Consider the following 15,665-nt stretch of genomic DNA (forward strand, 5'->3'; position numbering starts at 1 on the left):
TTATGACTGTACACTGCCTTGTTTAGGAAAGGGACAAGTCATGAAAAAGGCAACTAATTCCTTAGTTTGGCCATCCACTGCAAGGTTGATGCTGCAAAACTCCTGACTAACCAAACTTTATGGCTACTCAACCGAAGAGTTTTCTCATTGAACTGTTCCTTAATTTTGAAGAAAAATCTGTAACTGAAGTATGTGCTCTTCCAGTACCACACACAAAATCTCAGTTTCAACTTCTCACCCACTTCAGAGACACCTGAAAGGCATGCTGCCCAGTTTTTGTATACAGCTGCTGTGCTTCCCTTCCCTTCTTAGAGCACTCCCCTCCACATTTCCACATCTTTATTATGCCAAATGTTGTAACAGACGACAGACCAAGAGACAAATGGTCTGACAGCATCTGGGAGAAAAATCAAGCCAGAGAGATGAAAAGATGAACCATCCATTTGTCCATTAAGTTTGTTCAAGTGGATCATCTGTACGCTGAACAGTTTAAAGCTTTAGGGATAGAGCATACAGAATGCTGTACTTTGGCAGCCAGAAGTAAGATTTATTTTTGTCAAATATCAAAGCCATTAATCTTTTTCCCCCATTTGGTTGTCCCAGACCCTCCTCCCAATCATACAACACTGTCTCTCTGTGTATTACTACAGCAGGGAGCAAGATGAATCTGTATTTCTAGGCTTCTTAACACCTGTTTATTACAAATGAAGGGCCTGGTTCTTTTGGACAGAACCATGATCCTGGCAATCATGGGAAGTTTCTGAGATTCAGTAACAACATATCTCTAGATCAGAAATGCTGGTTTTGACATGTAAAACTAACATTCATCTGTAGTAATGGCCACTTGCATCTTGGGTATTTCACTGCAAAGCTCTGTATGTGCCAAAAGGATAAAATAAATGCCTGCAGGAGAGAAGTGTGGAGAACCAGGCACATGGCAACTCCCTGCAATAGTGTAAAACAGCAGCAGATCCAAACCACGTCAACAGTAGCACCAGCTGAAGAAGAGGACTACCAAAGTTGCCTTAGATTTCTTGGGGATGCTATTTCATGTTTTCACTAAAAGTAGCCAAGAGATAAGACCTCAGAACTGTGCAGTACCTTCTTCTTAAAAAAACTGTTTCTTCTTATTCTAATTATGAATCAACTCATGATCCAATTCAGTCCTTATGGCTAAACTGCTGACATAAAACATTTTTCAACTTGCATTCCCCTAAAAGTCACCATAACCATAGCTTTAGAAGATAAAGCACATTGGATTTTTCTATTATTTTTTATTTTGTATTCCTGAATTAAATTGTTTTGAAACAACAGTTATCTTCATAAAATTGTCTAGGTCACTCACTGGTCTAGTTATGATTTATGAAAAGCCACTAGACTGTCTGAAATTTTGAAACACAGGTCACAAGGACAGTAAACTAGCAGCATTTTGATAGATGTGGGGGATGTGAAAAGGGGGTAATTACCAGAAAACACCGGTTATTTAGCACAGTGTAATGTCACAGCACATAGCACATTATTGCTCTAATTTTGTATTTCACAATGCAAGATCTATTGTATATGCTCCATTGATTGTTAAGTCCACTGTAGAAACAAAGGCTCGTTTCCTTCTCCATATATTTTTTTAATTGTTCTCTAAAATTAATTTGTGGTTTTGGCAGATTCTCAATATTGGAAATTCTTCTACCGAGACACGCTTTCAAGTTTATGACCAAATTTCTTTAGGTGTTGCTTCTATAATGGGACTAGTGGTACAGGACTTTAAGCCACGTTTCGTATTTTTGTACTTGGGCAAATTGAAACAAGGCACATAGGCCAAAAAAAGCACGCTTTGAGCTACACTGCAGTGGGTACGGTCCAATACGTACGTGAAGCATTCACATACCAGCCAGGAGGTAAGTTTCTGTCCTCTAATGCTGAAAACACTACAGTGTCAGCAGGCAGGCAAGCTGACAGATCGTGGCAAGTTAGGCCCTGCCTCAAATAATGGATAGAAATGCCTACCTACAGTGAAGTATTTTTAAGGAACACCAAAACCTGAACACCAAAATCGCATTCACTCCGTCTGTCCATAAAAAAACCAAGTCTTTTTTTTATCCAAACCTCCAAAACTTTCAAAGGTCATTTATTAATACAAAAATAGCACAAAGGGATTTTGAGGAAATGATTGTCTATTGACTGCAATACAGCAAATGGCGGGGAAAGAGAGGGGTTCGGCATGTGGCTGGCTGTACAGGACACAAGCCTCTGTAGCCCACTGAAAAAGGCTCACGAATGGCAATTTCCAAAGGGCCAAGGCAGGCACAGGCTGAGTCAGCTTTGCACCTGCTGTTTTTGTAGCAGGACTGAGCTGGATCGCATCCAGCATGGTTGCAAAGAGGCTCCAAAACAATTTGGAGTGCAATTAATTGAGAGGACTAGTTTCATACCTCTCAAGAAATATGCAGCTCTTGCGATTTCTACTTACATAATTAAAGCAGTAACCAGCAATAATTTATACACTTGCTTGCACCTTAATAAGAAGGGAAACAGGTGACAAACAGAACATCTGTACCTGCTCCAGGCTCCCAGAACTAAGTCATTTACATTCCAACCACAAAGTTTAGTTTTTGTGGCTGGAGATTTTAAAGGAAACCCAAGTTCAGAACCCCACTGTTAATGAGTTCGAACTCCTTTGGAAAGGCCCATCCCCAAACACATTACCATTGCTAATCCTCGCACGCATCTCCAGCTACCGAGAGCAGAAGCAGTGTCTGGTAGCCATCCACCCCACGCCGCTGCCTGCCAAAGGCAGGTTCTGGGATTGTAATGCATGTTTACAGTATGAAACAAAAAGTTATTCTGGTAGAAAGGGTCATACAAAATAACCCAGCAAAATGGACCATTTGACAGCAAGCCAATTTGGTTTTGCAAGGTAAATCAAGGAGCTTAGGAGCATGCAGAATTAAACTTCAAAGCAAGAAACTGAAGAGTCCAAACTGTGCAGGGTGCAAGCTGCAGGAGACCTCAGGTTCCTCTCAAACTTGGCACACACAGGGCACAGACTACACCAAGCTGGGCACACCTGGTTCTTCTTCCTAGACTGCCTGTTCCCAAACTGCAAACCAACAGGCAGCAAAACCAGGGCAGCTGGGACTCCACGGAACATGTATACATGTCCACACGGCCAAAAAGATTCAAACCACACTTAACTTTCTGAGCCAATCTATGCCTAGCTCATACTGTCAATCAAAATTTGCAGTACTTATATCAAAATATCCATGGAAATCTTAAGTTCAGCTATGCCCATGTAACAGCGGGAACAGAAAGCTGACTAGCAGGTGTGTATTTAAACAGATCATTTTCAGCTAAAGGTACTGTCAGACAAATGCTTTTCTCACACCTCGTCAACAAATGAGGTCTGGCTGGGTTAATTCAATTTATTTAACTTAAAAAAACACAAACCACAAACACAAAACAACCAAATTTTTTAAAGCTAGATAGAATTGAACACCTGTGCAGTTTTTCATTTCTGTGATTAAATCCACTCCCTTTACATGCCGAAGAGAGAAGTACAGACAAGCTAGATGTGTGACATGATTAAGACAAAGGAACCGCTTCACCGAAGCCATGGCCTGGAAACCTTACAAAGGGAAGCATGCCCTAGGCTGCCATTCAGATGCTCCTGCGGAGCTGACCCAGTAAGATCAGCTCCCTGAGAAGAACAGCCGATGACCTCGTCCAGCAGCACGCCAGCCAGAATGCCTGGCTGACAGCTCTGTGCGCTCAGGCATCACAGATCCATCAAGCCTAGTTGCATTTGAAGTTTTTTCTAGTTACCAACCTACTGAATGGCATATTCTTGCAATGGGTGTCCCACATATGAGCTCAGAAGGCTGTTAATCAAAGCAGAAAGTTAACAAGGTTGTGGGAAGCTCATTTAAGAATGAGACACCCTTAGAAAGACACCTTAAAAAGGCACCCTTTTATTAAATCAACAACAAAAAAAACCAACAAAAAGCCCAAACCAACAAACCAAACCAACAACAACAGTAACAAAACCCACAAAATCAAAAAATTCCCCAAACCCAAGAAGTGGTAATGAGCAAAAGTGCTGGCTAGCTTTTGGTCTGCCCATCTAACCTGGATTTTTCATTTTCTCGGTATGTGATAAACAGAGTACCTAGGGTGATAAAGGAAAAATACTACTAAAGATGGAAGCAGATAGAAGAGTAGGGACCTTGCCCTGGAAGCAATCCTTCTGAAGTCATTTTCATGGTTAAAAAAAAAGGGTTTGCCCAGAAAATCCCATCTATGTACTTACAAAAATAAGTAAGTCTGGTTCGTAATGTTTGTAACACAACTTTGTAGGAATGCAAGAAGCTCATTTCCACACCGAGACCCTAGTTTTGTTGTTGTCACTTTAGGGTGCCGGCTGCCGCTGATGGGGGACAACCCTCCACTGCTGCTCCTTCCCCTTTCTCTGCTCCGGTACCAATGTTCCTTCAGCCACACGCCGAGCCAGGCCCGGCAGCCTGGGCAAAAGAGCACTTCAAGCCACTAGTTTTCGGCTGGCTCGGGTCCCCCCGCAGCACACCCAAGGCTCACCACACGGCTGGCTAGGAGGCAGCGGGCACAAGGCAGGACAGAGGATGACTAGGGCAGAGGAAGGCCAGGCTCTTTCAAAGCAAGCCACTCCTGAGACCTGCCTTCAACAACTACAAAACCACAACCCAGGTGCTCCCTACATTCAGTAAAAAGGATGAAAGCTGCAGCTTCATAGATGCCAGGCTGCACCAAGCCACAGAAGCGCCTCAGCTTTTTAGTACTAAGCTTCCAAGAAAGAGCTACACATTTCTGGGATGTCTTTGGTACTCTTGTCTGTCTATCTAAGCTCCAAGGCTTTCCCTGCTTGTGATACTCCCCATTCACACATTTGCAATTTTATGCAGCATCAAATAAGGCTCCCAGAAAGCTGCATTTTAACACAACCCTCTAGACTGGACAACAGTAGTAGTGACAAGTCAAGCAGCTGTGCTCTGTTGCTTCAGCTGGGGGGACAGGGAAACCCCTCCCTCCCCACCGCGCTTCCAACTGATTATGCCAGGGGATGCCTGCCTTATTAATCAGCACTATAAAATAAATCTGAACATCACATGCACCACCTGCACATAACAAGACTTGCATTCACACTCAAGTTTGGCTGAGACAGCACCCAACTACCAAAGCACATGAAAATAAACATTCTCAACTTTTCAGTAAGTGCCATATCTGAAACTGTTCCACATGTATTACCTCTGCTTTCAAAGCTTTTTAAATTTTTTTAAAGGGGCCTCATCATAACAGAAATGTGCTTTTATAAAATGCTAGCTTCACTTTCAAGTGCTATCATTTTCAATCCAATGACTTTTCGCACTCCACAAGATGATTCTGCTTTGAGTTCAAATTACATGGCATTACCATTAAACACAGTTAAATCAAGCTTCAAAGTTGGCAAAACCAGAACCTGTACATTATAGCGTGATTTCATATTTTAGCTGTCCGCTACGATGAGTTCAAAGATTTAATCTCATTAGCCTGATGGCATTTCCTTCTGTTAATTTTACCTACATTCACCTACAAGCCATTAAAACAAAACGCAGATTTTGCACAGTGTATTTCATAGGTTTATGGATTTTTGCCAGTCTCTAGAAAACAGCATACAAATAAATTAAATTAGGGATCAACAGAAGTATATGTACTGTCAGCCATCCTCCCTGTTTTAAGAAAGTGAGTGCTTTGGTCATCAGACACATGTTTTGTGAGGAGGCCCTGCTAGGCACACTAGATCAGTGCCAGGAATTTGGTGAACCTGGGGTCACACTGTCAGGGCTCCAGAGAAATAGAGCGATTAAAGCATCTCAGCAGAATTCAGTCAGGGAATTAAATGACTGCCATTACAATACCACAGCATCTGTCTTTCTGCAAATCTGTTTTGCTGCATTTCTGTTCTCATGAAAAATACAAAAAAAAAAAGTTCTTACCTAGTTCTCCTCGAAGGTTAACTAGTTCTTGAGATAACGCTTTACGCTGTTTCAGTGCTTCCTCCCTCTGCAGAGGAAATAAAAAACAAACAAACCCAAACATTTGGTTACTAGTGATCCGAGCAGGGCACCTTCCAATAATTAACTTACATGTGTTCCGTAGGAAAACAAGAGGCAGGAGCAAGCAAGAAGCCAAGATATGAATCATTTAGGATAACAGTTCTGCTGTTACAAAACACACAGATGTTCTTCTGTTGTTAAGGAAGTTTTACTTTAAAACAAAGAATAGCTTTTTCCAGGATAACACTGCAATTAAAATCCTACTTTACAGCAATTAATTATATATTTTATGATGGGTGTAGCAATGCAAGTCTCCAGAACAAATCAACCGATAGCTGTCAAGGGCACAGAAGTATGGTATATATGCGAGAGGCGCATACATTAAATATTTATCTTAAGCTTACTTAAACACAAAACCAAAAACTTTGCTAAACGCTCAGCCTTCCACGAAGAAATGGCACAGCCCTGTCCAAAGTTGAACCCAACCCACCCCACTGCTCACAGGTCTTAAGATAGATAATGTGTCTCATACTTGAGAGAATCGTAACAAACCCGTGCTCAAAACTGGCAGAAGCACCCATCTCCCCGCTCTGCCTAGCAGCTGTGCCTCAGCCAGGGGAGGGCGGCCGGCCAGGCCCCTCTGCCCCCAGACCTGCCCCCCAGGTTGATGCGCAGCATGGCCACAGCACAGCTGCTCCGCGGCTCAGCCGGCGGCACATCACAGCCGTGGCCGCAGCACGGAGGTGACAAGGTCCAGGCTGCCCACTGCCAGGGCGCCTTCGCCTCGCTCCGGCCAACCTCTTGTCCGGCTCCCTGCCATCAGAAAAGCCCTGCAAAACAAACACTCATTACCCTTGCTGCGGCACACCGAGAATAGAGGCACAGTTTGCTGCTAGAGCAGCCCATCTTCCAGCCGCGGCAGCCCCCCGCTCAGCCCCCCGGCACTCATCGGCGACGCACAGGTGGTGGCACGGCGAGCGCAAGGCTGGACCTTGCCTCTGCAGGTTATCCTGCTTCCAGCGATCGCTCCGACAGCGGCAGATACTGCAGCTTCTGCAATTGGCACAAGCAGCCAGCGATTACTTAAAGCCACAGCCCTTCTTTTATGAAAGGCAAGCCCCAGACATTAGACCGATCAATCTCCGCTTGCTCAAATGGCAGCCGGCATCGCACAGGGAACACTGGCCTTCTCCGCGGGTAATACAGTTTATTTTCAGCTGTTTCAAGCTTGCTGTATGGTGCTTTCACACTTTGTTTGTTGATGCAAAAATAAGCCATGGGAGCCCTGAGCTGAATGGGAGAGGCAGAGATACAGCAGCTTTGCTGCTGTCAGTGCCCAGGGTTACGCTCACAGCCCCCTGCACAAGCGGAGAGGTAGAAACACACTTTGCATGCTTCTCCTTCAGCTAGGATACATTAGGGAAAATAAAAATAAAAATGCACTGGCCCAAAAATCACATAAGACTTCCCCACAACTGACCACAGCAAATGAGTTCGCATATTGGCAGGGCCACACCTGCACCTGGTTTTCCCCAGGGAAAACCTCACCTTACAGCAGATTCCCAGTTTGCCCCTGCTTCCTCACCGCAGCCTGACCCCAGGCTAACACTTTAAGTGCACCCTGTCCCAGACGTAGGGAATGCTCACTGCATGCCTGCACAACAAATAAAGCACTAAAATACACCATTCTTTAGAAAACAGAGGGAATGGGTACCCAGGAACAAGGCACAAGACTAATCAAAACGAGTAATTTTTATGCTGTACACCCTCATTTGCTGCAACGTATAGGAAATTGTTCTGCAGCTGAAAAGCATAGTTAGAAGAAAGGGCCAGCCATTTACTACAAATATTTGTATTTTTGACCTTGCATGGGAAAGATCCTCTTTCAATCACTACAGTTTGAGCAGTTATTTGGACACGGACACACCGGTAGGGGTATTAAGTAGCTGTGTTGCAGTTTTACATTAAGCACTTAGAAGCTTTTTACAGTGACAGCGGGCTAAGATTGAAAGCCACGCCTCGCCCTCCACAATAAATTCTCAGGAGAGCAGACAGCTCAGTTATTGAAAGGCTCGCCCTGTTCTTCCCTGCTTCCCCGGTCAGGAAGGAGAGATGACTCATCTTGCTCCTGTTCAACACCAGTTTCTGCTATGGACACTGCATCCAATGATGAAAACAGGAATGCCGCAGTCAGTTATTTGACCTGCATCCTAGCACTCTGGGACACAACCACATAGTGGATTTGCAAGCAAATTAACCACCAAAGCACTTTTTTTTTTTTTTTCCTCATGCTGAGGGCTCCTGATGGGATTTTCCAAAGCTTTTACAGGAACTTTTTTCATTACTAAATTAGTGTACAAACACACTTAGGAGATTTTAATTTTTTATTTTTTTTTTAATGTGCCCCTTCCCCTTGGTTTGCATGTTCATTTTTTGTTTGTTCTAATTATCAAAGAGTCATCCCTGAACCTGATTTCTTCCAGCCCATGCTGTTAGTAAAACTTCTCAAATTTTTCCCCCTCAGCCTAGTGGTGGCCTACCCCTTTGGAAATGCTAATGTTCTTGGTTAGCGTTTCCAAAAGACCTGCTTCATGGTCCGCACATTCTGTATTCGTTTTTCGTTAAAGCAATTTGATGAGAAAAGGACATGAGATCAGATTATACTAAGGACTGATGGAGGCCGAGACTAAAACCCCAAAACAGAATAGCACTGCCTTACCAATTTTTTTGAAATGTTTCTTATTTTCTGCTGCTCTTAAGCCCTTTTGCTTTTTATTGGTGCTGCTTAACCTTGTGCCTCAACCTCCAGCTCGTCCATTCATAGTTTCGTAAATCAAGAAATTCAGACAGACAGACTTGTATCATCACCCCTGTTAATGTATGCAGAGAAAGTTAGCCATGGAAACTGCCAGCCTAAAATAAGAAGCTGCTCATACGGTTAAGCAGTCACACAAAGTAGTCAGACTGACTAGCAGTTAATTTAACACACCAAGTTCTGAGACAACTGAAGCTCCAGCTACAGGAGTCTCCCCCAAAAAAACCACGAAAGTTCCCAAGGCCGGAAACCAAAGTGCAGTGAAATACCAAAGACCACTTAAATAATCCAGGAAAATCCATCTTCAGTATTTAATTCAAAAGACAGGTATGCACATGTGTTGGGCTGGAATATCAAGCAACCATCCAGTTTGTGTTCTACGAGATTCTAGTTGAAAAATCAATACCAGAAACTGAAAGAACAGAATCCAGTGGTAGCATACTGGATCAAGCTATTTTGGTGTTGTTCATTTATCCAGCTAAATCTGGCAACAGGGATCATCCTTGCTTAGTTGTCAGAGACTCAAAGAGGGTCTTGGTAGCAATTTAAAGCTATTTCTGGCACAATTTATGAGTTTATGCCAAGATCATGTAGATGACTGGGTACCTATTTTTCTTATTTCAAAAGAATCTATTGTAGGTGCACAAGAAATCCATCTGAACTTTAGCCAAAACATTCCTCTGCCACAAACACGGAAGCTGTAGGAAAGAACAAGAACAGAATTTAGGGATAAAAGCTTTGCCGCAGGCAATGAGGGCAGTACACCTCTGCTACTGAAAACTACCAAAAAAACATTTCCCAGTGTAAAGGAAGGAGACTAGGATATTTCTCGTTCTGTGAAAGGTTAGGCAGTTGAAAGCTTTTCATACGTTTCGAAAATTTGACGAGAGAGTTCAGGGGGATGTGGGCCCCATAGCAAGGACACTTGGGAAGGTGAGGTAAGCTCCATTACAACTGGACGGAAAAAGATGAGGTCCGAGGTAGGGGCTGGCGAACACGACAGCTTCAAGATGACAAAACCGTGCAACTCGGGAATGGAACGTATTTTACAAAAATTTGTCATTCAGGTTTGTCTTACTGGCAGTTACACAGCCCAGTCATGGGCTTAAGAGTATTCTTCCTGGAAACCAGCTTTTTTTGCTGCAGCTTGAGATTCAAACAGACCAGCCTAGTGTTGCTTTAGATACAAACAAGGGTGAAGACACATCAAAGTCTGAACATTTTTCATGGCTCTACTTTAAAAGCAGAAATCTCTACAAAAGTCCACATCCCAGAATGAACAAAAATGACATTTGGACAAGGACGCAAGCAACCAGTCTTCCTGGCTGTGTACCTATACAGAATCTTCATGTGACAGACACAAGATACCAAGAGCTCAAGTTATGAGCAATTCTCAAGCTGGAATGGGTGGGTATTCCTCAAGCACCCCACAGCTTCTTTGCAGATCCCAAACCCAAGAGGATGCAGTTCTATGGCAAAACAGTAACTCTATTTCCTTGAGGGACGTGCAACTAGCCAGACTAACTACTTTGGGTTTCCCAGCACAGCCCCTGCTGCTGGCCAGGTGAGGTGGCCCTGCTGCAGGAGGCCCATACTCTGCCTGCAAGTCAAGACTCAGAGCCACAGATAGGCTGTGCTGGGCCAAAAAGCCCTATTCACCTTGTGCATGTTCTTCCTCCGTGTTTAGAGCTACAAGTCCTTCAACGGCTACTTGATGTAAAAGAGCAAACCATGGCAGAAACCAGGTTTCGAGTACACCTGTCCAAACAAGCTAACACTGCCCATCTAGTAATAATTATCAACATGTCACAGTTCACATTTTGAACAAAATGCGTGCTCTTTTGGAATTGTACTGAAGAAAAGAATTCACAAGAACCAATACCACAAAGTTCACATTTATATACCAAAATGTGTTGTTTGTTTAGCTGCTTGACATTAAAAAACAAACAAAAAAACCACACCAAAAAACCAACCTATGTCACACCAATATTTATGTGATAAGCTACCTACCACAGTTGCCTAGTCTACCGCATGCAATGTATCTCCTCCTCCATGAGCTCTGTGGCTTTTCAAACTTCTTACCAAGCTTCCATCATTTAAGAAAACCCTCTCACTCAATTTTTCATCCTCAGATTAATGTTTCCATATCTTCCTCAAAACTGACTCATGTGAAGTCTTACATCTTCTATCTACTAACAGGTTCAGAAGAAGCATTATGAGCTGCTGGAACCAAAAACTGCAAAGCACTAGTACATTGCAAAGGAACAGAAACAAACCACTTATTAGGTCAGGAAATCGAGTCATGCTGTGGGACTTCTCCCATGACACAAACATATAACGACCACACTGGAACGTTCCCCTCTTCAGTGCTGGGATGCGATGTGGTCCCTGTCCAGAGAAGGTGGTGAAAGACCCAGCTGATGCTGACACCAAGCACTCCATGGCACGTGGGCAGGCAGCTCTGAGTCTCACGTGAAGGGAAGCAACTGCACGCGTCACGGGCAGAACTGGCAGGTGGAAATGTCTCTGACCTGGAAGGCTGCAGATCAGCCTTCTAGTTTTATCAGCAATACTCTTTCTAAACAAATAATTTCAAGAGTCGAAACTTAGAGGAGAGCATTAAGTGTTAAATATAAAAACATTGTGATGCTTTATTTAAAAAGCATTTTATTAGACTGGACTAAATAAAATGTATTCAAAGTGCATAAAACAGAAATTCAGCACAACACAGAAGCACTTAAATGTGTTTTACTGTCATATACAGTGCCAAATTAATTTTATTCTGGGAAAGGAAAGCCTAATTTTTGAAAGCCATTTGCTGCCAAACCACAAGCACTTACTTCTAAAATCAAACTTTGAAATAAATACCTTAACATCTTAAAAACACAATAATAAACTATAGTTATTTTCAAGCACTTCCGTAACACGTGTGCTTAGATCCTACAGGAAATTAACTTAGTTTGTACGGAAGAAAAGATTATCATTTAAATATTTTTTAACACTGGCACAGTCTTGGTTGTTAGTAGATGTCAGTATAGGATGAGTCTTTCTCATTTGAGGATATAATTCTTCTTACGGGCAAAGCATTAGGAACCGAGTCTACTCCATCCTTGTCCTGCACCAGTCACGAAAAGATGAGCATCATCATTGGCCATAATGTAGAAATTGAGTCACGTCTTTGCATAAACTCCAGTCACTCATGTGTCATCAGCTACAGCCTGGAGGTAATTATGAAGGGGTAACAAAAGGGCCATTCATATCCGCTTCACAGTATGACATTTGCTTTGATTATTTTGGTCCTTACACGACAATATTTCTACCAGTCCCTGTTCCTTCTTTGTCGGCAAAACCCAATCCTCTAAATAAATCTTCTAATTAAGAGTCAGCAATTTTAGACATTATTTTTTTTTAAACTCACCTGCCCCTGACCCCACTTAAAAACCCCTTGAAATGTCATTTTTTCACATCACTGATGCAAAAGCAAGCTAAATAAATGAGCCAACAAACAGGATTTACACCCTCTGCTCCACGTTTACTTTTGAAAGGAGCAGCAGACTATTACTGCACTAAAGTGAAAATACCATTAACCACCTCAAAAATCAATAAATATACAGTGAAATGACTACTTCCAAATTACTCTTGGCCTTGTTAGAGTTGTGCATTGCCTTTTTACCAAATGAAATAGCCAATCAGTTTCCACCTTGACTTATTACTACAAACAGAATTCAGTTAAGCTGCGGAATACAACACTTCTGTGATGAGCTGATAGAGACTCACCGTAATTTCTATTACCTCTCTCATTTGCTAGGCACATCTATGGAGAATCAGTTGCTTACTCCTTGCTGTTTGGTGTGGGAAACACTAAAGCAGAGAACCAGCCAAACGGGATTCCTATGAGTCACTATATAATTAACGTGGATTGTATACTTGCGGGCTCTTTATGCTTTTACAGGCTTTACATGGGATCTTATGCTCATATGGGATCTTTGTTTTCCCATCTAAAAGTGATGTCCACCTTCATGCAATAGCTTTACCAAGATGTAGTAACATGGGATATTTATTTCTCTGTAACAACCTTTTTTCTACTTTACAGGGTTTCTGAACTCGGAACTCATCACATAGAATGACTCCTTCCTTCCCTGTAAAAATTCCATCTCATAAAAAATTAAGTTTACCCTATCCAAGCAACTACTTATTTTTCGGTATTTACTGATTTTTTTTTTTTTTTTGCAGTTCATCTCATCTGACAGTCTCTATCAGACACCATGCAGCTCTGACAAGTTAATGTCACAATTTAAATTCTCACGTCTATAAAATTATAATAATCTTTACAAAAGTTCTTTCAAATGTTAGAATATGAGATCCTATGCTTGAACATAACATTACAGCATTTCTCTACATAATTCCATTTTGAGGCTGTTTAGAATTTCATCTGAAAAGGCAACACAAAACAGAACAGAGAAACAAGAAGCCAAGATGTTATTTTCTTTCTTTGACTAACTGTTCCCTTTAATTTTGATTTTGTAATAGATACATCTTGCTTGCTACTGTCATCAATTCTGCATCTTCTTGACCAGAAGCAGAATGAGGAGAAATAACCAGGCAGTCATGAGAATCAACTTCATGAAAAGCAACACCAGTTTCCCAAACCACCAAATTTGTTTCAAATCAAAAGGTGTCTTTTCTCAAGACACCCTCTGCTAGGAGTAGCTATAGGACAGGACTCCCAATTCTCTCCAGCTGCAACCCATTCTGAATAACCAGGTGTATACAATAAATTGCATAACTGAGGCGTCTTCCAAAAAGTTACCTCCACCAAAGCCTAGTTTCACAGTAATTAATGGATTAAAATCTTTTCCTGGATGTTAGAGCTCACAAATTGTCAACCTGTTGCCAAAAACATCCTTGTCCATCAGCAGCTACATGTTATAGGGACCCTGAGAATCACTGGAAACTTCCTTGTTTTCAGACGGCTGTCAGATGCAAGCTGCCAGAGCCTAGGTTTCTTTACAGGGGGAAGCTACCGTGCTATTATTCAAATACTCTCCTTTACTGAACAGAATATTTGGATTCCTCAAATTCAAGATACTATCTTCCAACTTCTAAGTGATCTGTGGGTTTTTTTAATCTAAAGAAACACAAAAATTACCTGAATTAAAAATCCTTATTCTCTTTTGTAGAAAGTTACGTCCATATTTTGGGAAGCTAGATTTAAAGAGCAGATACCCTTTGAATGAAAATCCTGAGAACGGGTCAAGTTTGACGCTAGGTTTCTAGAAAACTGTAAACTTAATTCAATTAAGTTTATTTTTTTAAATATTCTTTTTATAAAAATTTTATTTTAATAAAAATAATTTAAAAAATAAAAAATGTTATTTTTAAAAAAAAACAATATGCCTGCCAATATATTTTTTATTTATAAGCCAAAAATACTGACTGTTCCAAACCCCTTCCCTCCACTGTAAATGGTTTTGGGTTTAGTGATACAATGTGTACCTCTGCTCTTTAAGCTAGATATGTATTTCTCACTTGATTAACATTTTCTGCTGAACTCCCACAAAGGCCAGGACAAATTTTTCCAATACATGTGTCCATGTATTCCAAGATGGAAAAAAAAACCAAACCTCTTTAAAGTGCTAAGAAGTTCCTAAGAAAACTAGTATCTCAGCTTTTACAGTCATCCACGTCAGGAAATGCCAGTTATGGTAACTCATATACTAATGGTTAATTTCTATTTCCACCTAGAAATGCCGAAGCCCGTTTCAGCCACACAATTTCTAGCACATTACTTATGCTGCTTCCTGTGCCACATTCAGAATTAGTGGTATGTTAATGTCACGTTAATGGCAAGGCCCTACGGCCTCTCATATGGCATTTCCCCCCATGAAGGAAACTTCTTGAAGATGTCACCACAATCATTCCCAAATGAAGTTTGTACTGTAAATACTGTAAATATCAGTCTTTCTGGTATCCATCCCAAGGAGAAGCACAACAGTGAAATTTAGTTTCTGTTCATCCCTGCAGGGCACGCAAATCTGAAACTCATTTCCACAGAAAAGTCTGTCGAGAGCTCTTGAAACACTTGAACACTAGAACCACCAAAATGGGTGTTTATAATAGTTAAATATTTTACCATCTGAAGTTTTTTTAGAGAGCCTGAGTAGTTGTGAGTATGGCAATTTATGCATTAAAATGAGAGGACGAAAAGGTAATATTGGTCAACACTTCGAACAGTCACAGAGCCGATCAAGTCACTCTAACAATACACTACCTTTTCACTTGAAAGCTAAATATCCCTTAAACCAGATTCAAAGCCAAACTAGTACTGTGCCGCTAAAACACCTCCACCCCGAAACCTGTAAGAGTTTATATAGGGCAGCGAGTTAGAGGTCTGAACTCCCCAGCTGCAGCGCTCAGGCAGCCTCGCAGGGGCAGCCCCGAGGCAGGGGAAGGGGCTGAGCACCCCTCAGGTGGCAAGGAGTAGAGGCTCGTGCAAGAGCTGCCACAGCCTCCATCTCAACAGCTGGTGATGTACTTTTGCAAGTCATCACAGAAACAATCCAAGTTTGGAACTTTCCTATCCAAAAAGCGTCTGGCTCCTACCCACAGCTGCAGACCTCTCAGACACACGTTCCCACCCCACTCCAGCACCAGTGGTTCTTCACTCCCATTCCTTCCCCCAGTGAACCACTGCACAGGGGCATACCCCTAACACTTTGGGTATGGACAGACCTATAAAAGTAGACCCATAATAATATTTTTTCTTCCTGACTGGATGCTTGAACTGG

At 42.0% G+C, this 15,665-nt stretch overlaps 1 protein-coding gene across 5 annotated transcripts in view; it reads right to left on the reverse strand.

The window, feature by feature from the left end:
* The window catches only part of MTUS1 (microtubule associated scaffold protein 1), a 98,560-nt gene that overhangs the window by 11,931 nt on the left and 70,964 nt on the right, over nucleotides 1-15,665 (reverse strand). For all 5 annotated transcript variants that reach the window (XM_040596571.1, XM_040596564.1, XM_040596579.1 and 2 more), the window contains one exon: nucleotides 6,003-6,069. In XM_040596571.1, the coding sequence (XP_040452505.1) occupies nucleotides 6,003-6,069 (67 nt within the window). The remainder of the gene's footprint in view (nucleotides 1-6,002; nucleotides 6,070-15,665) is intronic.

Source organism: Falco naumanni, chromosome 1 (assembly GCF_017639655.2).
Source record: "Falco naumanni isolate bFalNau1 chromosome 1, bFalNau1.pat, whole genome shotgun sequence".
In the NCBI taxonomy this organism is placed as follows: Eukaryota; Metazoa; Chordata; class Aves; order Falconiformes; family Falconidae; genus Falco; species Falco naumanni.